The sequence below is a fragment of the Copidosoma floridanum genome, unplaced genomic scaffold (genome assembly GCF_036245765.1).
Source record: "Copidosoma floridanum isolate Cflo_tuat_1 unplaced genomic scaffold, Cflo_Japanese_pri ptg000013l, whole genome shotgun sequence".
In the NCBI taxonomy this organism is placed as follows: domain Eukaryota; kingdom Metazoa; phylum Arthropoda; class Insecta; order Hymenoptera; family Encyrtidae; genus Copidosoma; species Copidosoma floridanum.
The window spans coordinates 37,344,622-37,370,209 of record NW_028321890.1 but is presented as its reverse complement, the minus strand read 5'-3'; the positions used below and the strand labels follow the sequence as shown (position 1 = coordinate 37,370,209).

General features: G+C 39.4%; 1 protein-coding gene across 3 annotated transcripts in view; it reads left to right on the top strand.

The window, feature by feature from the left end:
• Window positions 1–17,993, top strand: part of LOC106642305 (uncharacterized) — a 94,311-nt gene extending 76,318 nt beyond the window's left edge. For 2 of the 3 annotated variants that reach the window (XM_089591744.1, XM_089591745.1), the window contains exons 2-16: window positions 8,661–9,145; window positions 9,817–10,017; window positions 10,432–10,560; window positions 11,580–11,693; window positions 12,254–12,652; window positions 12,737–12,838; window positions 13,463–14,086; window positions 14,782–14,927; window positions 14,997–15,419; window positions 15,496–15,691; window positions 15,853–16,014; window positions 16,112–16,324; window positions 16,422–16,611; window positions 16,684–17,358; window positions 17,434–17,993. In XM_089591744.1, the coding sequence (XP_089447870.1) occupies window positions 8,864–9,145; window positions 9,817–10,017; window positions 10,432–10,560; window positions 11,580–11,693; window positions 12,254–12,652; window positions 12,737–12,838; window positions 13,463–14,086; window positions 14,782–14,927; window positions 14,997–15,419; window positions 15,496–15,691; window positions 15,853–16,014; window positions 16,112–16,324; window positions 16,422–16,611; window positions 16,684–17,358; window positions 17,434–17,651 (4,074 nt within the window). In that variant the 5' untranslated portion in view covers window positions 8,661–8,863 and the 3' untranslated portion in view covers window positions 17,652–17,993. The remainder of the gene's footprint in view (window positions 1–8,660; window positions 9,146–9,816; window positions 10,018–10,431; window positions 10,561–11,579; window positions 11,694–12,253; window positions 12,653–12,736; window positions 12,839–13,462; window positions 14,087–14,781; window positions 14,928–14,996; window positions 15,420–15,495; window positions 15,692–15,852; window positions 16,015–16,111; window positions 16,325–16,421; window positions 16,612–16,683; window positions 17,359–17,433) is intronic. The other variant, XM_089591746.1, reaches the window with a different exon arrangement.
• The last annotated feature ends 7,595 nt before the right edge of the window (window positions 17,994–25,588 follow it).

The window sequence follows — 25,588 nt, the reverse complement described above, 5'->3', positions numbered from 1 at the left end:
GTATCTCCATTATTTACGGAGCTACGGGCGTTTAAAGTTTTGCGTAAAGTTTTAGCTGAAAATTTTGCATTTTGGACAATGCCGAGGCCTTGTAGTCGTTCGTAGGGATTTATTTGACTGTTAAAGAGGGTAATTTGATGGATGAAATAAATTTCCAAAGGAAATGCAGAGCTGAACATGGGTTAAAAAAAAAATTTTTTATTAATTATTTCAATGATTTCAAATTATCGCTAATTTCGCTGTATCTCTATTATTTACGGAGATACGGGCGTTTGAAGTTTTGGGTATAGTTTTAGCCGAAAATTTTAGATTTTGGACAATGCCGAGGCCTCGTAGTCGTTCGTAGGGATTTATTTGACTGTTAAAGAGAGTTATTTGATGTATAAAATAAATTTTCAAAGGAAATGCAGAGCCTAACATAGGTTCAAAAAAAAAAAATTTTTATTAATTCTAATGATTCCAAATTATCGCTAATATCGCTGTATCTCCATTATTTACGGAGATACGGGCGTTTAAAGTTTTGCGTAAAGTTTTAGCTGAAAATTTTGGATTTTGGACAATGCCGAGGCCTCGTAGTCGTTCGTAGGGATTTATTTGACTGTTAAAGAGAGTAATTTGATGGATAAAATAAATTTCTAAAGGAAATGCAGAGCCTAACATGAGTTAAGAAAAAAAAAAAATTTTATTAATTCCAATGATTTCAAATTATCGCTAATTTCGCTGTATCTCCATTATTTACGGAGATACGGGCGTTTAAAAGTTTTGCGTAAAGTTTTAGCTGAAAATTTTGGATTTTGGACAATGCCAAGGCCTCGAAGTCGTTCGTAGGGATCCATTTGATTGTTAAAGAGGGTAATGTAATGAATACAATAATTTTTCTTGAGGAAACCCAGAGCCTAACATAGGTTCAAAAAAAAAAAATTTTTATTAATTCTAATGATTCCAAATTATCGCTAATATCGCTGTATCTCCATTATTTACGGAGATACGGGCGTTTAAAAGTTTTGCGTAAAGTTTTAGCTGAAAATTTTGGATTTTGGACAATGCCAAGGCCTCGAAGTCGTTCGTAGGGATCCATTTGATTGTTAAAGAGGGTAATGTAATGAATACAATAATTTTTCTTGAGGAAACGCAGAGCCTAACATGGGTTCAAAAAAAAAAATTTTTATTAATTCTAATGATTCCAAATTATCGCTAATATCGCTGTATCTACATTATTTACGGAGATACGGGCGTTTAAAGTTTTGCGTAAAGTTTTAGCTGAAAATTTTGGATTTTGGACAATGCCGAGGCCTCGTAGTCGTTCGTAGGGATTTATTTGACTGTTAAAGAGAGTAATTTGATGGATAAAATAAATTTCTAAAGGAAATGCAGAGCCTAACATGAGTTAAGAAAAAAAAAAAATTTTATTAATTCCAATGATTTCAAATTATCGCTAATTTCGCTGTATCTCCATTATTTACGGAGTCACGGGCGTTTAAAGTTTTGGGTATTGTTTTAGCCGAAAATTTTGAAATTTGGACAATGCCAAGGCCTCGAAGTCGTTCGTAGGGATCCATTTGATTGTTAAAGAGGGTAATGTAATGAATACAATAATTTTTCTTGAGGAAACGCAGAGCCTAACATGGGTTCAAAAAAAAAAATTTTCATTAATTCTAATGATTCCAAATTATCGCTAATATCGCTGTATCTCCATTATTTACGGAGATACGGGCGTTTAAAGTTTTGCGTAAAGTTTTAGCTGAAAATTTTGGATTTTGGACAATGCCGAGGCCTCGTAGTCGTTCGTAGGGATTTATTTGACTGTTAAAGAGGGTTATTTAATGGATGAAATAATTTTTCTTGAGGAAACCCAGAGCCTAACATAGGTTCAAAAAAAAAAAATTTTTTATTAATTCTAATGATTCCAAATTATCGCTAATATCGCTGTATCTCCATTATTTACGGAGATACGGGCGTTTAAAGTTTTGCGTAAAGTTTTAGCTGAAAATTTTGGATTTTGGACAATGCCGAGGCCTCGTAGTTGTTCGTAGGGATTTATTTGACTGTTAAAGAGGGTAATTTAATGGATGAAATAAATTTCCAAAGGAAATGCAGAGCTGAACATGGGTTGAAAAAAAAAAATTTTTATTAATTCTAATGATTCCAAATTATCGCTATTTTCGCTGTATCTCCATTATTTACGGAGATACGGGCGTTTGAAGTTTTGGGTATAGTTTTAGCCGAAAATTTTAGATTTTGGACAATGCCGAGGCCTCGTAGTTGTTCGTAGGGATTTATTTGACTGTTAAAGAGGGTAATTTAATGGATGAAATAAATTTCCAAAGAAAATGCAGAGCTGAACTTGGGTTTAAAAAAAAAAATTTTTATTATACCTAATGATTCCAAATTATCGCTAATTTCGCTGTATCTCCATTGTTTACGGAGATACGGGCGTTTAATGTTTTGGGTATTGTTTTAGCCGAAAATTTTGAAATTTGGACAATGCCAAGGCCTTGTATTCGTTCGTAGGGATTCATTTGACTGTTAAAGTGGGTAATGTAATTGATAAATTAATTTTTCCTAAGGAAACACAGAGCCTAACATGGGTTCAAAAAAATAAAATTTTTTATTAATTTCAATGATTCCAAATTATCGCTTATTTTGCTGTTTTTTTATTATGTATAGCTGTATGTATTGTTGATGTATTATTATGTATTGCTGTATCTATATATACATAGATACGGTTTTTTAAAGTTTTGGGTATTGTTTCAGCCGATAATTTTGGATTTTGGACAAGCCATGACCTTGTAGTCGTTCGTAGGGATTTATTTTACTGTTGGGAAGGGTTATTTTTTTCATAAACTATTTTTACGATATAGTGCAGGGCCTTAAATGTTTGAACAAAAAAAAATTCTTACTTTATGATTCTAAATCTTTCATATTCGCATTAGTTACTTTTATATTACGATTTATTTTAGGGGCGTTTTAAGTTTATATTCTTTTTAAGCTTTAGTTTTGAGATTTTCAGTAATGCTATAGCTTTGCAGTCGTTTGTAGTGATCGAGCATATACACACTATTTATGATCTAATGATAATTATAATCCAGCAATTGATATGTAATACGCAGGTTATTGAAATATAGAAGTAGGTCGACGATCAAAAGATTGGATAATAAGTTTAGTTTAATAAAGGTGTGAGGAGGCAGACGACTACTTATAAAACCAAGTTAAATTTCGGAACCTCCACGACGTCGGATTAAAGTACAAGTGCCGATCATTCTCATACATCAAAGGCTTGCAGTCTGTCGTTTGTGTAGTCGCTCTAGTACAGGTGACGAACGGACCGTGCAGCGACAACCCTTGCTCTCCGGTGTGGTATACGTACGGAGAGGCCGTCGTCTAATTTTATGCACATTATACGCTCTCTTCTACTCTCATGTTTCCGTAAACGTGATTCAAACAAAGGGAAGTCGATCAGCCACGAAACGGCATTTTACTTGCACACCTTGACGAGCCAGCTCGATTCCTTTTTCTCCGACACAGCCCTCTCGCTCGTTGTACCCCTTACGAACGTAAATCAACGGCATGTGAGACGCGTGGCTTTGCGATTGTATTAACGAGTTATTGTGCTACATACAGGTACCTATATAATATACGAACTACGGTTCATACGTACTGGATCCACAATAGATCCGCTTATAGGTATACCCCGAGTTTGCCGAAACTCGAAATAACTCTCGGCTAAATGCAAATGCGCGCCACGGTCCTCCTCCACCTGTCTTTTCCTCTTTCAAGTCACCTCGGCATACACCTCCCCCTCCCCCCTTTCAATGTCCAATACACTTGTACGCGTGGCCCTCGGTCCACTTTCCATATCGCGCAGAGAGTCCCGTTGATTGAGCTTTATAACGTGTCCCGCCCCTTTCTCTCTCGTGAAATTGCCTCCCGCTTCATCCGTGCCACGAGTAGGTGTATAACACTGTTCCGTGGTCATGTGTGCGGGGGGGGGGGAGTCTGGGACGACGGGCTCGCAGGACGTAAGTAATGTGCGCCCCGACTCGAAAGGGCTCAATGCAATTACGGAAGAGGTGAACTACTGGGGAGGCAGTGGGTTTCTCTTTTTTTTCAAGCAACGTCGCTTCGCTGCGAGCAAATTAATAGACTACTGCTGCCGTCCCCGAAGCTATGTTCTCCCTCGGTCGGGCTTTTAAGCTTTCAAGATCGTGTGCAAGTACGTTATGATTGTTTCTTTCTTTCTCTTTTTTCTCTCCGACGGTTTTTGACTGCTATTACACGGTGAAAGTGGTATGGGGCACTTTTGCGTATCATGTGCTTCATTGCGAATACGTTTTTGTGATTCGTTAAAGAAAAAAGGTTGGTTCGTTACGTGTGATTTTACAATACCTATTGATTTTAGTTATAAATAGAAGCGAAGCCGGTGCGTGTGAAACTGAATTAATTAATCAGCATTCGTTAGTACCCGCAACACGCGGTGCATCTCGCATTTTATCGAGAGGCATGTGGTCTTTCATAATTAATTTTTTTCCCACTGTTGAAACGCTGCCTTCATTTTATATCATTAAAAAATTTGTACAATGTATCGATTATTTCACTGTTTTCTTCGAATAAAGTACCTACATGTAAAGTCGGTTATACCCATTCATTACACATTAAAATTTGTGAAACTCGATGATGATTATAAATGTACATTAGCTCGATTTTGCACACGTACAATCACATTTAAAGTTGATGACTCGCTCGAGGTCCTAAAGCATTTGGTTTTTTAATATTAATCTTTTAAGATATTATTGAACGAGTGGTCACAGCTTCTGGAGAAATTCCACTTTCAATCGATTCTTTCGACTGATCGAAAACTTTACGCTGAAGAGTTAACGATTTAAAGCACACTCGATCTAAATTTCACGGTGATGTCTTTGATGTTTCTATGAAGATTATCATTAAAATAGTACAAAAGCGTATAAAATGTATACCCTACAGTTCACCTTAGCGCGTATTTTTCAACAATTCAAAAGTACTCCCTGCCGCAGTCTCCGGACGAGAGGAGAGCCCAAAGTCCCACCTCATTATTTCACAAAAAAAAAATCTCCGATATTCCGTGCCCAAGTGACGCAGGTGGGTTTTAAAATAATAAGCGAGTATGCTCGAGTTGTACAAAAAAAAAAAAAACGAGGTTGGCGCACGGAAGCGAAAATCCCCGAGTCGTCGAGAGAGCGAATGGGGTTTGTTTCCGCTTCAACGGCATGTAAAACCAACGACGCTGCCGGCGCCGTTGATGCGATGATGCTCGACAACGCATCGGCGATACGTAATCAAGTACAACAACTCCTTCAGTCTTCCTTTTTTTTCCCACGCCGTGAAAATACACAGGGCTAGTCGATGGCTCTCGAGCGCGGCACTGTGTACCCACACTCTTTTCTTTTTTTCGAGGGAGCTTACGTGACGTGCAAACCCCGCGTCCGCCAGGGCTCGAATGTGCTCCAATTTTCCAGTAACGAGACTCATCGAGAGCCCCAACGGCTGTATTTTTCTTAGCACCAAAATACAAGGCTTTTTTTTCTTCACGCTCCACGTGAAATGTTTTTTTCGGACCAGCTGTACTTATTTTACGGAGCTAGAAAAAAAAAATTGCCATTAGGAAGGAAGGGGCCATTTTTCTCAGGCGTAAGGGACAGGCGGACTGTTTTAATCCGCGAAACGCATCTTTCCGGGGAGAGAAAAAAAAGTGGCCGCGTGTATAAGACGGTAGTCAAGTTGCTCGGCCGAGAAGATGGAAGAGGCACTATACATACGAAGGAAAGCTCGTTCGTTCTCTCGTGCACGCGCGCGTGTTTTTATGCGCATGTAGAGTCGAGCTAAAAAAAAAAAAAACAAAAAAAAACAAAACGTGGAAAGAAAGAAAAAAAAACAAAAATCGAGCTTTTACACTTTTTGTTTCATGAAGCTGGTGCTGTTGGCGTGCGGAGGAGCTACGCAGCACTGACTTATTTGCCTCGGGTGAATAACGTGAAGTTGCGTACTTAATAGCGGTGCAAAGAATAAGAAGTATCTGCAGAGCAGAGACACTACATGTAATCTACATACACATATATATACGCAAGTTATGCGACGAGTAACGTTTTGTACATTAAATATATAAAACAAACTCGTATTTGATTTGCTCAAAGCTTCCGGGGGCGTTGGCTCATTGTCCACTGAACTACGTTGAATTTACACTCGGTCTCCGCTTCGTTCACTCGGAGAACAGGTGGAAGAATAATTTCACCCGGAGTAGGAGAGGGTCGCACTCTCTTTGCATACACACGTGCACGTATATACATGCCATATACGCTCCGTTAGCGTCCCTCCTCTGGAAGGTTTGTTTCACGAGTTTGCTAAGCTGTTAGCTTCTCAGTGCAGTATAATACTTAGTGATGTACGAGAGAGGAACAGCTTACGTAACGAATATTGCGCGTGTAGGACACATAATATCAGTATATATATATGCACACACATTCGTCCGGCGAGTGCACGCCCCGAGATAACGTAATCAAAGTTATGCAGAAGCGCGACTCCGGTATAAGGTAATCAGTGTATACATACAAGTGGTGAAGTGTAATTTCATACATGTATAAAAGTATCCACCGGTATATACTTATCTCTTCAAAATTAGCGAGTATAGGTGTGCGCCAAGTGAATACAAGTATATATAAACTTTGCCTGCGCGCGAGAATCATAAACTCTCTTTCGCCTCTTTTAGTACCCCCCCGAAATTGGTCATTAACGGCACTATGTATCGCGTCGTTGTTGTCCACACACTGTACATTGACCAAAACGTCGTGGAAAAAAAAGCACGTGATGTTAAAATATATTCCGACGATACGATGAAATCGACAAAGATACGTATGCGGCAAAAGTGGCGTGGTGGATATAAAGTATAGTTTACCTGACATATATGTGTTGGAAAGCCAAGTGGGTATACTTTTACGAGCCAAAAAGAAGCATAATATTTCCTCGTTATCATCACTCACATCCGGTGTTAGCAGACTAAAGTAGGCACAGGTACGTTTGTCGATCTCATTAACCGAGCGTGTCCGCCCGATAAGTAGCCTACGCTCGAGTTAGGTACCCATCCTCCCCCTTGTTCATCCGCCCGTTCAATACCCATGAACTTACACAAGCACCCACACACGTTGGTATCACCCGATCGAAGGGGGCGCTTCGGAACTGTACGCGTACATACGATGTACATATAGGTGTACCTTATAATATACGTGTGTGCAAGAGACAAAGAAGCGAGGGTTGGTGTGTAACGACGGATGTCGCGGTTACAGAGCAGCAGAGAGACCATATAGCTCTCCTCGTTGTTTCTCTCTTCACGTGCAAGTGCATACATGTTATGCACAATACCTTAGACATAATACCTTATACATATTTATATGTATACACCAGCTCATGGACGGTATGGGCCGTCCGTGCGTCGATCTTCCCTCGCTTTGCTACCCTCCATGGGCGTCGATACTGTATATTATATAGTACGTCCGCCACCGCGCACTTTGTATTATGATTATTGAACGATGCCACCGTCTCCCTTGGCTTCCGATGCTCTTTGCCGCGTGGTTAATATAGGTACCCTATACCCTTTTGAAGTGGATACATATAGGGGGTTTTTGACAAAGGGTATGTACACATAATAATATATATGTATATAGTGAGCGTCTTCAATTTAAATGCGGTCTGGTGATGATTTTTCGTTTAATTCATTGCCCGGGTCCCTTTATTTTTCCCTACCAATTATAATATACAATGTCTCTATGTAAAGCCCTTTCAACGTCACGGCTTTGATGAAAAAAAAAAAAAAAAATTCGAGATGCCCGTTACCTCGGACACGAATCGAACCTATACATACAATAGTTAATTCTTAATTCTACTCGTTATGCGGTAACAAAAATTAAACGTCAGACCAACACGTACGCGGTGGTATGTACACAACTGTACGTGTGCACAGTAGGTATGTATATATACATACATTCAGAGTCCGCGCACCCGCCCAGGAGATTAATGCCGTTCGTTAGCCGAGGGAAGCAATTATCCTTCGATTAGGTGCCGGGCGCTCTTTTTCCTCTTTTCCTCGCTCACGCGAGTCCACTTGGTTCTACACTCGCCATTGCTACATGTATATACATGGCTTGCCGTACGAGACTTGGAAACGAGCTAATTTCGAGATTGCAGTGATATATACTTATAGCCATCCCCGGGAAGCTATACACAAAGTCTGGCAAAGCTGCAGCCACGTAGCTGTTATATATTTATACATCACCTGTACACTATGTATGTAGGTATCGGAGTCTCCGCATCGCCCGCATACGTGGACTTACAGTACTTACGCGTGAATCGGATTTGCACCTTTTATACCGATAGTATAGTTACTCCTACCCCTCTACAAGCGTATATTATATACTTGGGTGTACAGGCACTCGGGATTACAATTACCTGTATTATTTGAGAGGCAGCTGCTACACGCGGGATATTATCGGCACTTTTCACTTTGTCTTCCTTCCACGCGCATAATATATGGTACAGGCCGGAATTTGCCCTGTTATCTCGGTTTATATTCCTCGAATTTTTTTGATGTAAAAAAAAAAAAACAAATAAATAAAGAAACTTTGTGGTTGTTGCAGGTATACAAGAGCTAAGAAGAAGCATGGCATGATAATCCACAATCGTGTGTGTAAATGCTACAAGTATAGTCCAGGACCGTGCATCCAGTAGATATAGATATATACATAAAAGTGCGCGAGAGTACGACAGTTACAACGACGTCGTCGCGACCGACAGGTGCAGAGTCGAGGTGGCGGAGGTGGTGGCGCTCGTATAGAGAAACATGAAGCGAGCCACGCGTATTGGGTTGCTGCTGTTGCTGTTATCGGTCCTCGGCTGGTGCTCCCAGGCGCTGAGCCTACCCGAGGATGATCTCGTCTTCGAGGACGAGGCGCCCGACCAGCAGCCCCAGCAGCACGTGAAGGAGCCCAAGCCCCGTCCTGGTAAAAAGTGGCGGCCCGTCAAGAGCCTCCTGGGCATGACCGACGCCGTCGCCCCGGCGGGACACCTCTTCAAGCTCGGCGTACCCAAGCAAGCTTTCTCCGGCAGCGTCGACTACTACGAGGTGAGTTTTCTTTTTTTTTTTTCTTTTTTTTTTTTTTTTTCTTTTATAGTGTCCCTCGTGTACCCACATGTGTTGTTACACCTTTTAATTTTATTAATGAGCTTTGTCGCGCAAGGGTTGTGAATCGGCAGTGGCACTCGTGCAATGTCGCATCGAGCGTACATCCTGAAACGGGTGATTCTAAAAACTTATACGATGTCAGCTCCGGTCGTCTACAGCAGTTTTCGCGAAGTAATGCACCGGCTGAGAGCTTATTTTTGGAACTCGGAGCTTGATGATGAAATAGTTTTTTCCGCCCTCGGGTGGTTTTGGGAGGCTGGTACTTCCTCGGGCAAAAAAGCAGTTTTCCGATACCCGTTCGAAAAGTCTCCTTTACGAACCTCGTTATACGAACCTCTCGGTTCGCAAACAGAGACTTTTCAAACTCGTAGGAAAACTACTATATTTTACTATTTATATCAATTTTCCTCACACATATTACGAAAAATGTTGTACGTAACTCGTGCGGGAAATCTTTTATTTCGCACTTGTAACGTAAACATAACTAACTACAGCCGTGCAGATTATGCCGGGCCAAACACAGCAGATTTCGGGGTTTCGGGGCCGTCAATAAAAACAACGACAATCGAGCGGGTTGATGAGGTAAAAAAAAAAAAAAAAAATGATTGCAGGTAAAGGGCAGCGTGAGCAAGGCGTTGCCGCACTGGCTGAACTGGGACGAGCCCGCGGCGGTGCTGTCCGGCGTGCCTTCGTGCAAGGACGCGGGGAAGCACAAGATCCGAGTGAAGGCCTACGGGAAGCGCGACGACTTTGCCGAGGACTCGTTTTACATCCAAGTCCCGAGGTGCAACGAATACGACGTCGAATTGAGGGTTTGTACATTTTTTCTTTTTCGAAGGGAAAAAAGCTTGCTTCGCCCCTCTGAACTTTATTTTTATACTCGGGTGAGCTATCTCGAGAGGATTGATTCACGCGAGGCTAAAAAAAATAATAACTCACGCATGAAAACGGCGAGTAAAGTTTTATCCGAACGAGCCCCGGAGATGAAAAAAAAAAAAAAAAAAAAAAAAAAAAGAAAGAAACGTTGCACTCCAAGAGTGAATATTGACGTCGACGCGCAAGGAAGAAAATTGCTTTTAAATCCCCCGGAGAAATGTATTGGCCAAGTGTCCGTTATACTGTCCTCGATTGACGTCTCGCGTGCAATTTTTATACCCGCGAAGCCAGCTCGTCCATTGGTCATAAATTACGTTGCAAAGTGTATGAAATGTGCCATCACGTTGCAGGAAAGCTGCCCGGACGACCAGGGCCCTACGATGCTGACGCTGCTCGCGGACGCTGAATTTGGGAAGCTCACTGCCACCGACAAGGTCCACGCGATCGAAAACCTAGCTGGCTTCTTCGGCCTCAACACGGTACGTATATATGCGTATTATGGCTGATGATTTGCTGAATTAGGTGTACATGTATGTACACGCTGTGTCTTTCATCTGTCCTGCATGTGGGGCTCCCTTTCTTCCACTTTTTTTGTGCTCAATTGAGAGTTGACTGCGTTTAACGCGCCACAGTTCTCTCTGCGCTCCACTTGACGAGTCCATTGAAGCGAGTTTCGAGAAATTCGAGGAAGCCCTGATGCATTGACACGCATCAGGAGTCCGTCTTCTCTATACTTCTTCGTGATGGCTTTAATTGTCGCTATGATGAATGTTTTCTCTCGAAACGCTCGGGCTATCTCCCTCGAGGCTCGAGTTGGAGTTTAATAATTGGAGCGCGATTTCATTTGGTGTAGGTATACATATATAAGTGGGCGACAAAAAGAACAACATGAAAAACAAACCGTGTGCACCACTGGAAAGTACTTACAACTTTATCAAAGCCTCAAAAGCAGAGTATAGGTGTAAATAGAGAAATCATCCGGGTCTATTTTTTTATTGCTCATACAACAGGCGCGACATTAGATCCCACCGGGAGAAAAAGACGCGCTTTCATATCGCAGAGATTTATTGGTCTAGACGCGGGTCTGGCCACCCTGAGAAATGCCCCAATTACGCGTTTTTAGCTCTCATCCATATAGGTACGTGCATCGAGTTTCACATCATTATTCTCTTCTGCCCACTTCCTGTTTCCTCGTTCGTTGTACTTTGTACACGTATACAAAGTGAGAATCGGCAAAAAAACACAAGAGCCCCACGGAGAAATCGGAGCACGCGCTCGTCAATGTCTCATCAGTGTTTTCACTGTTTCTCTGCTCAGGACGGTCACACGCGCAATACTTACGATCAGTAGGCCGTATCCTTTTGCCGCGAAGCTCGAGAACATCATCCTTTATTATTCGCGTGTGCAAAGACTCATTGAACAAACCATTATTATATGTAACTACTTCGTACCGAAATTTCGATGCACATGATTATAATTACAAACTGTTACGTCGCAGAGCTGGATAACCATCCAACCGTTCGAGAACAAGGATTCGAGCAGCTCTGGAGCCCGGCGACTGGTCCGCAAGTACTCCAAGGACATCAAATTCCCGACGAAAATTCAGTGGCAGGTGAGTAAAAAAAAAAAAAAAAAAAAAAAAAAAAAAAAAAAAAAAAAAAAAAAAAAAGTTCAACCACGCCAGCTGCAGTGTACATAAAATTGACGGCGCGAAAGGGAGAGAGGGTCCCTCGTTAATACAATATCTGCGAGCCAAGCAATGGATGTGCTGATTCGGCGCTTCTGCCGGCGACAGACGCAAAGCTTCGATTTGCCTTTTTTTTTTTTTTTTTTTTTTTCTTCTGGCTGTGCCTGCAGATTCGACTGCCGGAATTTTTTAGTTTCATTTTTCGAATAGCGGAATTTTCGAAGGGATTTCGCGACAAACTATCGCGTCGAAAAAGTGAAAAATCAGCTGAACACGAGTAATTTGAGCGCGATGACGGGCACTGCTAGAAAAAAAAATGGTAGTGGATACGAATTCGGGCTTGCGTAGCAGTCGAGGAAAAAAGCTTCGAGCTACCTGAGCCATCTGATCTAAAACGCATAATTTTTCTTCCCAAATAAATGCATTCACAATCGTTTCGTCAACTGGGAGTAAATGAAAAAAAAATTTTTTTTTTAAATTCACAGGTCGGCTGCGACGGCAAAATATGGCTGAACATAATCAACACGACGAGCGAAATTCCGAACCAAGCGCGAGACGGGACGCTGACGGAGGTGGCCCAACTGCCGATTTACATGTGGAGTTTGCGCACCGAGCCGCCCTCGTTCGCTCGCAACCGCCGTGACGCTCGCGCTGGCTCGGGCGATGGTCTTTTGCCGGATGACGACGAGGACGACGAGGAGTACGACGAGGATGACTACGACGAGAATTACGACAACGGTGACGGTGAGGGTATCACCGACGCGTCGCCTCAGGAGCCCAAGCACAAGCCGGTCGTTCACTCGGGCAGTACTTTTGCCGAAGAGCACCCGCATCGACACCACCACGGCGAGGACAACGTAGCCGGCATCGGTGCCAACATTAACGTCAGTGGCCATCTCACCCCCTTGTTTTATTATCAGTGGATTTTCTTTATGCGTTTATTTATTTATTTTTAAATGTGATTTCAGAACGAAGGAGATCCGTCGATTTGGGATAACGCGGAGGTCAACAACGCTATTGTTGTCAACAACGCAACGCCAACCAGCGATTCACCAATCACTTCGGATTCCGTAAGTTTTGCACATTGCACACAATTTTTGTGGCTGTTTGATAGTCCAACTCCTTAGAAGCTTTTGGTGCTCGTTGCTTTGTTAATTAGTTTTCACGAGCAGCGAGCACCCACCTTTGTATGTAATACATCACCACAGCATAGCCAGCCATGAAGCCTCCCTCAAGTGCTTTTGAACAATAGTATAAGTGCTTCTCATTCAAACACCCTTTTGTGCAACTGTCACCGTCCAGTGCCTTGTCTGATCTTTTTTTTTTTTTTTTTTTTTTTTTTGTGAAATGTATTTACCTTATGGTACTCATGTTCAAAGTTCACGTGTACAATTCGTTTTTAAAAATTGCTTGAATTCTTGTTAAAGTTCATTGTACATATTTTTCTTTCATTTTCTACCTACACTATGTGCGTTTTTTCAAATTCCTAGTGTCTTTGTCGAAAAAAAAAAAAAAAAAAACTTTAACCCATTCCTGTAAATATGTAAAAAAGTACCCATGCACCACAATCTTATCTCCAAAAAGGTGTAGAGATTCCTTTGCAGAAGCAGAATAGTATTATAGAAAGAAGGCCTCTAGAAATTGTAACTAACAATAATTTCTGCCACACACCGCATCTACTAACAATTTCGCAGACAATAGCATTATCGTCGTCAACAACTGCAAGTACAACAACCACCATCTCCACCACCACCACCACCACCACAACAACAACACCACCAACGACAAGTAGTACAACGACGACAACAATCGAACCTCCAACTACACCAATATTTTCGTCGACAACCGAATCAACGATGGCCTCCGTTACCTCGAGCCCAACGGAACCAGAGTCAAGCCCGACACCTGCGGATAACACGACGGTGTCGCAACAAGTGACGTCTACTGCAAGTGTCGAGACTTTCGCGACCGAGACCGAAACTTCGACGCCGACGTACACAAACTTGACGCAAGTTGTTACAAACTCGGAGACACAAGCTCCGAGCACTAACGTGTCGACGGACTCGTTAACGGGAGACGGGGATGAGGTCTCGAAGGCACTCGACGAGAGCCAGCCGACCACTCGCTACCTCGACAACGAGACAAACGTCGAACTGACCACGATATCGGCGATGTCTAGCACACCGGAGTCACCGGCTACGTCGAGTAGTACTGGTGGAGCGCCCTCGGCTGCAAGTGGTTCCGTCGCCGAGGCGATGCCCACAAGTGCGGAGCCCAACGTTACCGCGGTTTACACTGTAAATGCCACTGCAGACGAGGTAATGCTTATTCGCGAGCTCAGCAGCTTTCATCGCGCGCTATTGCTCGCTCGCTTCTCGCCCGCCGGCTAGTTGGCCTTATTTTATTTTCCATCTCTATGATTTGTACAGTGCGACCGGCTTTTATTTTCAGCGAGCTTTTTCACTTTCTGTTACTCCAATCCAGCGGGATTCTCAATTCCTCATGCACGTCCATTGCGCGCGTCGTACCGTCAGCTCTAATCATTTTTGATTTTCATGAGTAGAGAATACAAAATTTTGGATTTTCTATTTGAAAGAGACAACAAATTCATACATGTATTATGTTTTTTTTTTTTTTTTTAATGTAATTTTACGTCCGAGCTCTGACAGTACGACATCCATAAAATTATTTTGCTTATTTATACCCAAGCGCAAACGATCCACCTCACGCTCCGCTCATTGTTTGTTTGTTTGTTTTTTTTTTTTTTTTTTTTATTTCACACCAAAAGTGCACGCACAAACCTATGTTTTCTATTGTACAGTTTTTTATGTTTCAAAATGTTTTTTATGTTTCTACAGGTTTAATCTTTTGTTACCTCAACTTTCTGTGTTTTACTTGTTATTTTCTTGTACCCAAGATACTATTTACGTTGTATAAAAATTGTTTAGAAGTCATTAAAAAAAAAATATAAAAAAAAAAAAATGTATTCAAGTCTAATGTATTATTTTATCAGAACCCAGAGTCATCTGCACCAGCCTCAACTGCATCGCCATCACCAACTTGGAGTAGTAACACAACTGAGAACGAAGGTGGCAAATCCTTTGATCCTTACGATAACGTAAACGTACCAGGGTACGATTCGACTTCCAGCTCCTCGAGGTATTTTTGAATTTGGATAATTTTTTTTTAAAACGCCTTTTCATCTGGTTTGACATAAATTATCCGTAGCACATCAACCTCGACAACAAGTACAACACCGCTGTTGACTCCAAGCACTACGTCTACAACTACGGAGATACCAACTAGTCCTTCAACAACTATCTCTTCAACCACAACAACTACGACTCCAGAACCCACGACAACAACAACGACGACGACTCCTACTATGACGACAACTCCATTGACAACAAGCACCACTGAAAGGATTGACTTTGGCGGGCTTAACTTCCCACCAAAGGTTGAAAAGAGACTGAAGAAGATCCCGATAACGCAGGGTAAGCTACTTAGCTACACGATTCCCGAGGATACATTCAGTGACGTTGAGGATGGCAATACAAGGAACCTAAGACTGAAGATTTATGAAAAGGGAGCACCAATAAAGCCTACTTACTGGTTACAATTCAATGAAGAAACGCAAGAGGTTTACGGATTGTAAGTCCACTTTTACAAGTATTGTTCATTTTTTATAAATTGTAGAGAAAAAATAACTGTTATATTTTTATTTCAGGCCTCTTGAAGAGCAGTACGGTACATATCCATTTGAAGTGATAGCCATGGATAGGGAGGGATTGAAGACGAGCGACAGACTTGATATTTCTGTGCAGCAGCACAAGCAAATTCGTGCCGTCAATCATGAATTCCACGTGTACTTGAAAATCGAAAAGAGAAGTGAATTCCCAACGAACGTTGATTGGGAGCTCAAGGTTTGTAACAATTTTCAAATCAGTCATTGGCTCATGTAAATATAGTAATTATTTTATGTGACTGACTAAATTTTTACCAACCGAAATTTCTTGTTTCAAAATTTTTGGTAACCCATTTTGTATGTGAAACGTCGATTTAAAAAAAATTCATCTAATTTCAGGTAATGCGTAGCTTGGCTGAATTATATGGTGACAGTGATTTGAGTTACATTACTGTAAGGTCCATCGATATCGATCACGACCAAGCAATTTACTCGTGGACGAATGATAGTTTAGTGAGATCTGATTCTTGTCCTCACGAAGAAATCAAGAGGTTATACAAAGTGAGTTGTTTTTTTTACTACTCTTAAAAACACATTTTTTTTGTGTCACATTTTGTCTTACAAGGGGCAATGAAATTTAACATTTTATTTCTAATAGGTTCTAGTTGCCGATGAAAAGAGCGAGGAGCCAAGTGAGCGTTTAACGCGCGTACTGGGTCCTGAAATAAGACCCAAGCGAGTTGTATATCAAGGCTTGGAGCAGTGCCAACAATCGAAGGAAACACAAGTTAATAAGTACCCTATGCCGAGAAACCAGATAGATCAGCTGAACGCAACAGTAGGCCAATTGTTCGTCTACCGAATTCCCAAGGTGAATTCAATTCTATTTTATTTAATTTGTGCAATGATTCTATTTCCGAGTTTTCCAGGACTAATAGAATTGTTTTCTTTGATTTAATTTTTTTTAGGATACCTTCTTTGATGAAGAGGATGGTGACACTAGAAGTATGAAAGCATCACTTTTGACGGCAAACAGAAGTGAAATACCGTCGCGAGACTGGTTACAATTTGACAGCAGCAATCAAGAATTCTTTGGGGTACCTTTGAAAGAAGACATTGGACGAAAGACGTATCAATTAGTTGTTAGGGATAAAGAAAGTGTGTACAAGTTTTCTTTAAAATTATAGTCTTTGAAACGTTCTTCCAAAACATTAAATTTTTTTTTTCCAGATCTGGAGGCAACTGACAGCCTAGTCGCCGAGGTCCATCCAGCTCCAGTCGTTCGCCACGTTGTTCAGATCTCAATAACGCTGAATATGCCCGTCGAAGCATTCGCCCATTCGGCCCAGAAGAAGCGCGAGTTTATCCAAAAGCTACAGAAGCTCTACGGTGATAAGAGCACAAACGCCATATCCATCTTGTCCATTACAGGCAATCGCGACTCGACCATTGTTACTTGGCGCAATCTCACTCTACCCACGTACGAGTGTCCGCACGATGAAATCACACGACTACGTCGTGTTCTGGTGAACGACAATAAGAGTTTCACGGAGGAGCTAAACCGTGAATTCAACAGCAACAGCCAACAGCCCGAATTTGCCGTCATTCAGATAACGGTATCGCAAATGGGCGCCTGTCAAGACGTTGACAGACCAGACATGCCACCCATCGATGACTCGACTTTCGTCGGAAAGAGCCACGACGACTATCTATTTACGTTTGTGCTGCCGGCGGTCATTATAGCCACAATGTTGATCCTGGCGGGCCTAATCGCTTGTATTTTGTACAAGAGGAGGCGAAGCGGAAAGATGAGCGTCAGCGAAAAGGACGAAGAGAGGCAGAGCTTCCGAAGCAAGGGAATACCTGTAATCTTCCAAGACGAGCTCGAAGAAAAACCGGATCCAGGTGACAATTGCGTTTGGTTGCCCGTCAGGGCAAAATATTGGGTGGAATACGACTAACAATCAAAATCATTTGCAGGTAACAAATCTCCGATTATCTTGAAAGAAGAGAAGCCACCTCTACCACCGCCCGAGTACCAGCGAGCGGAGGACGGAGCTGACATTCCGATGTTGCCCAAAGAGAACTCGGAAGAACCGTATCAGCCACCGCCACCCTTCGCGACGAATCGTGACAACAACCGGCAAAGTCGACCAAAACCAACGTACAGAAAGCCACCGCCATACGTGCCGCCCTAACAAAGCGGCCACAACAGTAGCAGAGCCGTCGCAGCCGCCGTAGCCGCCAACAACAACACGACGGTGCACTCGCCCACTCGCAAGTACATGCTGGCGATGCTAGGCGACGACTCGCCTACCCACGTCCAACACCAGGCCATTGTGCCGGCGCGATATAACGGGGGATCGCTCATCGGCAACGGCTTTCACGAGCCGCGGCTTATCCGATAGACTCTCTTATTGATAGGTATGAGCGCTCCTCGCGATTTTGGGGGATGAAAAGACACTCTGACAAATAAGGTGATTCGCTCTCGTACACCCGCCAACTGGCAAACGTTTTTATCATTTTTTTTTTTTTTTTTTTTTTTTTTTTTTTTTTTCTCGAGGGGTAATAAGTCCTTCCTTGAGCGAGATTACTTAATACGAGGGACAGGAGGCTGAAGTTCACGCTCGAGTTCCGCGCAAGCAGCGTGTATTTATAATTGTGCTCGAACAATCCGGACGTGAATTTCGATCAAACTTCTTCCATAATACTTGGGCTCTCGCGCGACTCCCTTTCTTGTAAAAAAATGCGCGATTCTACTTACTTTGATGAATTGTTTTTTTTTTTTTTTTTTTTTTTTTATCTCTGATGGGCTAGCATACGTATTTTCACAAGTATATGTACGACTACGTCTGTCTACGATTTTCGGAATATTGACTCGATAGGTGACTTTTTTTCCTTAGACTTATGGAAAGATGAATTTTTACATTGCATGAGAGCCTACAGACTTAATGATACGAGAGTTTATGGGAAACTTAAAATTAGTTTTAAATTAATTTATCGTTTAGACATCAGTAACTTTTTGACTTTGAGATACGCACACTCGTAAATAAAGTAAGACAAGAAAAAAAAAATTGCTAAAACTTATCGATCACGCGTTGCCTTTTGTAACGATCTTCGCGTTTATAGCATAGAAAAAATACGAAACCCATGACTCTCAGATCGAGACTCGCTTATTGAAAACTTTAGAAAAGTCCATGGAGCAAGTGCAAAAACAAGGGGACAAGAACAGGGAAAACACTTTTTTAACCAGTTTAAGGATTCTCTAAACGGAGTAGAAGTATATTTGACAGTAATTAGTGCCATTTTATTAAGCAATAAGCTCGCCTAATTGTGAATAAAAAATTTTTTTACATGGGTTTTTTATACAAAGTTCTTTAAATTAACTTACTGAACAATACGTTTTATTGACCATAATAAATGTAGACTGTTTTATGTAATTTACAATGAAAAAAGAAAAAAAAAAAAATAATAATAAAAGAACAAAATTCACAAACACTGCCAGGATGAAGGAATAAATTCTTCGTTCAAATGTTCCATCAACTTTTGCATCTGTCACAAAAATTTTCCAACATTGTACACTGAATTTCATTGTACACTGTGTTTTGTGCTTTCTTGATCTTATTGAATTAATGCTTCCATTGGTACAATATATACCAAGAATAAAAAGATTAAAGCATAAAAAAACGTAGAAACATCCATCTGCATAGCCTTGTATCATGCATATAAACAGTACATATCCAGAAAATGTCATGAATTTATCATTTGACGTTTGTGTATCTCGTTGTATTTTTGATAGTTTGGAACGTACTGCCTGATCAAATTAGTTTTTTGAGAAAAAAAAATTAATATTTATGTCTTTGTGTTAAGGCCTTCTTTATCAACTTTATCTTTCAAGTTCACTTGCGTTTAGGAAAAAGATAGTAATAACCGCCGAATGTAAACAACACACAAATATTATCAAGCGCACTTTAGCATCGAGAGCTTAACTAGCAATATGTATACACTATTTAAACTAACGCGCATTTTTTACGGCAAAAACATTTAATTTTAGAAATTACATGTTTAGTTACCAAGCCAAAACTTGACTAAATAGAATAAAAGTTACAGCAAGAAAGAGGTACAAAAAAAAAGAATTTTAATCAATACGCATCGCCCAAACGGAATTTCAAAGCAACTTTTTACTCTCATAATTTTAGACAAATGAAGGCCACATATAGGAGCAACACTATTTGTTTTACTTTGCACTTATGTTGTATGTATGCTCGATGTTTCAAACAATTATATGATTCGAAATTTTTTTAGAGAAATAAAAGAAACGAAAGGGAGAAAAGATAATAATTATATACGTGGATGCGTCTGAATGAAGGCAATTTTTAATTGTTTTGTGAATGTATACTAATAAATAGAGGGTTAAAATAAAATAATAAGTAAAAACGAGTGTTTGATATGCCAGTACTGGAGTGGTATTCTGTAACTACTTTGCTGTACATCAGCCTATGCATAGGAACACACGGTAAAAAGTTACTGAATACCACCCCTGGAGAATGAAATAATCTAGTTTTTAAAGTGTAATGGCAATGCTATCATATGTTAAAATCGCGTTGTTGCGTTATTTGTAGAAATTAAGCCTACCATCAGTTGCAAGAGCTGAAAAGGTCAATCTTCTGTCACGACAATGATGATTAAAAAAAAAAAAAAAAGAAAAACCTCAAGTAATAGAGAGTTTCTTGTTGTTGACTTTTATTTGAATACTGATTTTCTGCGAAATTTTAAATGAATGCAATGTTGATGTAACAAATTAAACCATTTGTTGGTAACATTTTTATACCGAAGTTTTACTAAAATTATACATATATAATGATGAATTTTGCTTTCTGATTTGTTTCTTCATGAAATTGCAATCTAATGATTAGTCATCAAAGAATGAGCTAGACGTAAGATTAAAATTTTCAAGCCCAAAAACAAGCGTTTTTGCGATTTATAGTAATAACAAAACTAAGCTAATTGTACACTTAACATCAATTCTCTCATATCACGCTTATATCATATCGTTGCTCAACGCGTATCCGTCAGAAGCTGCCAGTTATATATATAAAAAAAAATAATAAATAAATAAAAACATAAAAGAAAATCTTGTATTATATTTGTGCGGTATGTAGAATTGAAGAATAGTATTGGAGTCGATCAACGATTAAAACGTTAATGATGTTTCTGTACATTTTATGTAAGGGACCGAAGTAGATACAGATGAGTGATCAACCATTGGATTAACAGTAGATGTCGGAAAAAAGGGGTACAATTTTTTATTAAATCATTTAGTTTAAACATCTCTTAAACATGACAGCATATTTAATTAAACCGATCTTCCATGCTGTTTTTACTTTCATACAAAAAATAAAAAAACTTACGTTCAATCGACCGTTGCTATAAGGACTTTCAAAAATTTTCATGTTCCGATGTAATGCCTAAAAAGAGATAATAGGGGCAAAGGGCGCAATGGATGATTTAAAAGTTCGAAATTATTTTTACCTGTTGAAAAACATGTAAAAACTGTAATGCTTCGCTAATGTTATATGACTATAAAAAATGGGCGTATACTTATATATGCAGACTAATACACACTCTCACACACTACACTGACATTGGTACCACCAAAGGTACTTGACATACTATAAATATTTATACAAAACTCTTATCTCCTCGGAGAGTCTACACTGACGGGGCTGATTGACACATTTTTTGACGGAACTTCAAAAGAGTTTTACGAGTCATTAAAAAATGTAGTATGGCAAACTGGAAACACCTGCGTTAATGATTTTTTGTTACGTTATTTCGATGGTATCCTATTACCTACTAAATTTTAGCGCAATACAGAATACCCGTGTGGCTTCGTTGTCATTGTTGCATCTGATTTTTATTTGTGCACCGATTACATCTAATTATTTACGTAATTGTATAGATTTATCATTTAAACTTGAGATGTTCAAGATGTGCTGATTGGCCAAAACCGTCAGGGACTTGCTTATAAATTCTTGCGGTTCCATATCAATTAACAAAGAGAGAAAGATAGAAAATGTGCATGAGTGTGTGTGCGTGTGAGGCATAGAGCAAATATAGAAGTGTGAAAATGAACAAATTGAATATACATATGTGTAAACAAATGTAAGGTCTGACAAGCATTATACATATATAAATGAGATGTGAATAAAAAGTCATTTAAGAATACGAGACTCTGTTCATTGTCACTTGTACGCCAGAAAAAAGAGATGCAGAGCTTTGGTTTTGTAACTATACGTATACTCTTTTTTTTTTTTCTCCAAATATACGCAAATAAAATCTGCAGCTTACTAATGTCGTCTGATACATATATGGCTGTTTATAAATTTATTAATATTATTATTATCGTGCATATGCAAATAATTTTTTTATTAACAAAAGGTACGAACGAAAGCCTACTAAGTCGAGATAATAAATATATACTTATGTACATTATCTTGAAAAATATTAATTTTTACTAATTGTTTTGATGTATATTGTACAAAAATGTATGTATTATTTACGTTACATTAAATAATTTAATCTTAGATATTACTCTATTCATTAAATAGTTTGAAAAAATTTGTAAAATGAAAATAAGCACGTACACAGTTAAGCAAGTACATGCTTCTAATGCATTAATTTTACATCAACGCCGAAAAAAAAAAAAAAAAAAAAAAAATGCAAACCTGACCGCGGTAAACGCGTCTTAAAAAAGAAGTAAGCTCCTTGTATAGGCATATGCAATTCGAGAAGAGCGTAAAAGAGAGTTTTAAGAATCCAAAGAAGAAAAACCGGTCTGTTGGTATAACCCGAGGACTGCCTGTGCGCGAGGGTGTGTGTATGCATGCGCCGGATACTGTTCACAGACTTGTTGACTTCTTCGAGCTCTACGAGGAAGAATAATTAACACTCTACAATTGAGCTGCATTTTTCGTCGTCCATCTTGCACCGTTGGAAAAAGGTAATTAGAAAGGCGTTTCTTCGAGCTGAAATTTATGATTTTCCCAAAAACCGGTTTTTCACGACGGTCCTCGTGGTGCTGTTCGAAAAATCTGCTTATTTTTTGAAATACCACTAAATTCGAGTGATTCACTTTACATGCATATTGATTCCACAAATAATGGTTTCTTGTGGTTGAAAAATAAATTGAAATTCAGTTTTTCGTGCGTGCTCCCAACTAGTTTCCTTTTTTTTTCTTCAAAATATGATTTTTATGTAGACGAAAACAAAAATGAAAAGGGCACGAAAATAAAAGGGAAAAATAATGTCCCGATGATAGTTCAGTTTCAGTTTAAGCAAGTTCATTTCAGAGTTTGGTTCGAATACTATATTTTTCGAGTTTTTAGTTTTTAACATTTACTGGACGAAACCATTAGAGCGTAAAAAATTCAGTTTTTGTGAAAAATTTACGGACAAAATTTTAAAACAGTGCAAAACTATAACGACTGATGTTATAGTTTTGCAAATAATTTAAAACATAAAATAGTTGTCAAAAAACGTTGCACACACTGTCCTGACAAAAATATAAAGAAATCCCGTATGCTTAAAAGTAAAATTAAAAATTGCTGTCACGTCGAACTTTCAGGGTGAATTTCAGTTCAAAAAATGCGTAAAAACAAAAAATTAAATGTTTTATTTTTTTCGCAAACCATTGATTGGATGTGTGGAATTACTCAAATACATATAGTAATTTTCGTACCTCCCGGCAAATGTTACCGTTATGCTCGCCCTGGTTGAACAAGCGTCGTTCTCTCATATTTGGATAAGAGGGATAGCATGATTTTTTTAGTTGTGCTTTGATTAGATACGTATCGAAGTAATCGCATCCAAGGAACGCTTATTAATGATCGGGTGGGTGTCTTTTTTAAAAATTTAGACCTTTCGTTGAAGACTTTATAAAAACAAAATTATTATTTTTGTAGGGTGATTTGTCATAAATGAATAATTTACATAAGTTCATTCTTTCGAAAAACTTAAAGATATGCCTACCCTGTTATCGATATATATTTATCACTATTTGTCATTTCGGAGCTTTGACCTTTCGTGATGACAAATTGTTTGAGTTAATGACCTTTTGTAAATTACTTACCCTATGATTGATATCCATTTGTCATTTTGAAATTTTGTCGATAGGGTTTCCAATGTGTATAAAAGTGAAATAGTATAGAAATACTACTTTAAATAAATAGAAAGTTTCTACTTTCGAGGAAACTTTCGTCGTGGACAATGAAATAATTTTAATTTGCTATGCATCAGAAAAATAGGCCTAATAGAGCATTCGTGCAGTATAATAGTGTAGCAGCAAAATAGTGTAGTATAGTATAGCTAAATACGTTGAATAAGATGAGAATTTGCAATTTATAAAAACCAAAAACATAAAATAATGTAATAAAGAAAAATAAGATTTCATACACTCAATCACCGTGCACGGCAAGGATCAATTGTGGTGAGAAAAAATTTACACGATCAACACGCGATTTCTCAATTATCACTTTCACATTTTCCTTCTCCTATATAGGAAATCGTGAGAGTCATGCGTATAAGCATTTGTCCCAATATACGTATGTACAGTTTTTCTATACTGCGCATCGGCTATAATCAATTGATTGCGATACTTATCATAAAAAAAAGGATTTTTAATTGTACGAATTTTTATATATGTATATATTATACACTTATATCTTGAGTTTAAAAAAAAAGTCAACAAAAGAGGCACGAGCGCCTTTATATTTATGACGAATCAAGTATACCAGTGCCAGGGGTCAATAATATTTGATAAACCACATGAATCCTTCAGCCGTAAAAGGTATATCAAGGTATGGTTATTAAGTAATAAAAAGTGTGAAAGTAAATTGCGTTGCTTTCCGGTCCGTGAGTCCCGGGGCCATTAATTTCGTTGACGTTTGATCATAACAGGTATATATCTGTATACTGTTAAGATGTCATGGTACAATATATGTACAGGCAGTGCCAAAAGTTGACCGAACAATACTGTTGTGTACTCTGTTGCACTGCTTGCGTGTGGAGAGAAATAGTAAGTATTCCAAACCTAGAGAAATGTACCTGAAAAATAACACGTTGCCAAAATTGATTTGGATAAATTAAAGTTTTAAATTAAATTTGAAAAAAAAACTTTCAAAGAAATATAATTGATGATTTAAAAAAAAAAGTTATCTCGTACACAGTCGAATCATGATAAATTCCATCTTTCACCAGATCAATATTTATAAAAGGTGATCAAAATGTTGTATACGTTACGCAACCTTTGCTAATCTTTGGTCAAAGCTGAAGATTTTTGGCCTAGGGTTTTATCTTGTGGCGTCTATCCGTCTATCAATTTAAGGGAAAAAAAAAAAAAAAAATTAATCGATTAAAGTGAGTAAAACACGTGAACAAGTTAAACGATCCGGTCGCTCAATTACTTTTGGCTCGTGATAATAAAAAAAATACACACTTTAGGCGCTGGTGACTATTTTATTCGAACGTTTCGAGCGCGCTCGAGGTAAATAATTGAAATGGCCGAAAAAAGCCGGCCGCTCCAATTTCAAAACTGTTCTCGAACGGGAATCTCAAGTGTAATATGCGCGTTGATCTTAAAAACCAAATAAATAAGTGTACAATATATAATTTATACACATGGATTATCCTTGTCGGCTGTGCGTAATAAGCTCACACATGCATCTCTCCGCGTATAGGTACGAGATAATCATTCACTTTCCAGCAAGCCTGTATACGCTTGTACCTAATACAAAATTGAGACGCAGATGGAGAGAAAGAGGGAAATCACAAAGGGATGAGGTCTCGCTATTGTTTGGCTCCGGAGATGGTGTGGGTGGTAGGATAAAAATTCGCAGTGCCATGGTGACTTGGCGTCTCCGGTTCACATCAGAAAAGGACAGCTATACACGGTGTGTGTGCGAATAGTGCGCGCACATGTATAAATATTTACACGCGCATGCGCGGCAGCTCAGTGCTCTCTATCAAATGCTCCTCCCCCCCCTCCTTCGCCGACTCCAAAACTGACTCCAGCGACAGAGGCGGTGGATCACGTGACCAAGGCTCGGTAAGTACGCGGGGGTATAAACGCCTGCAA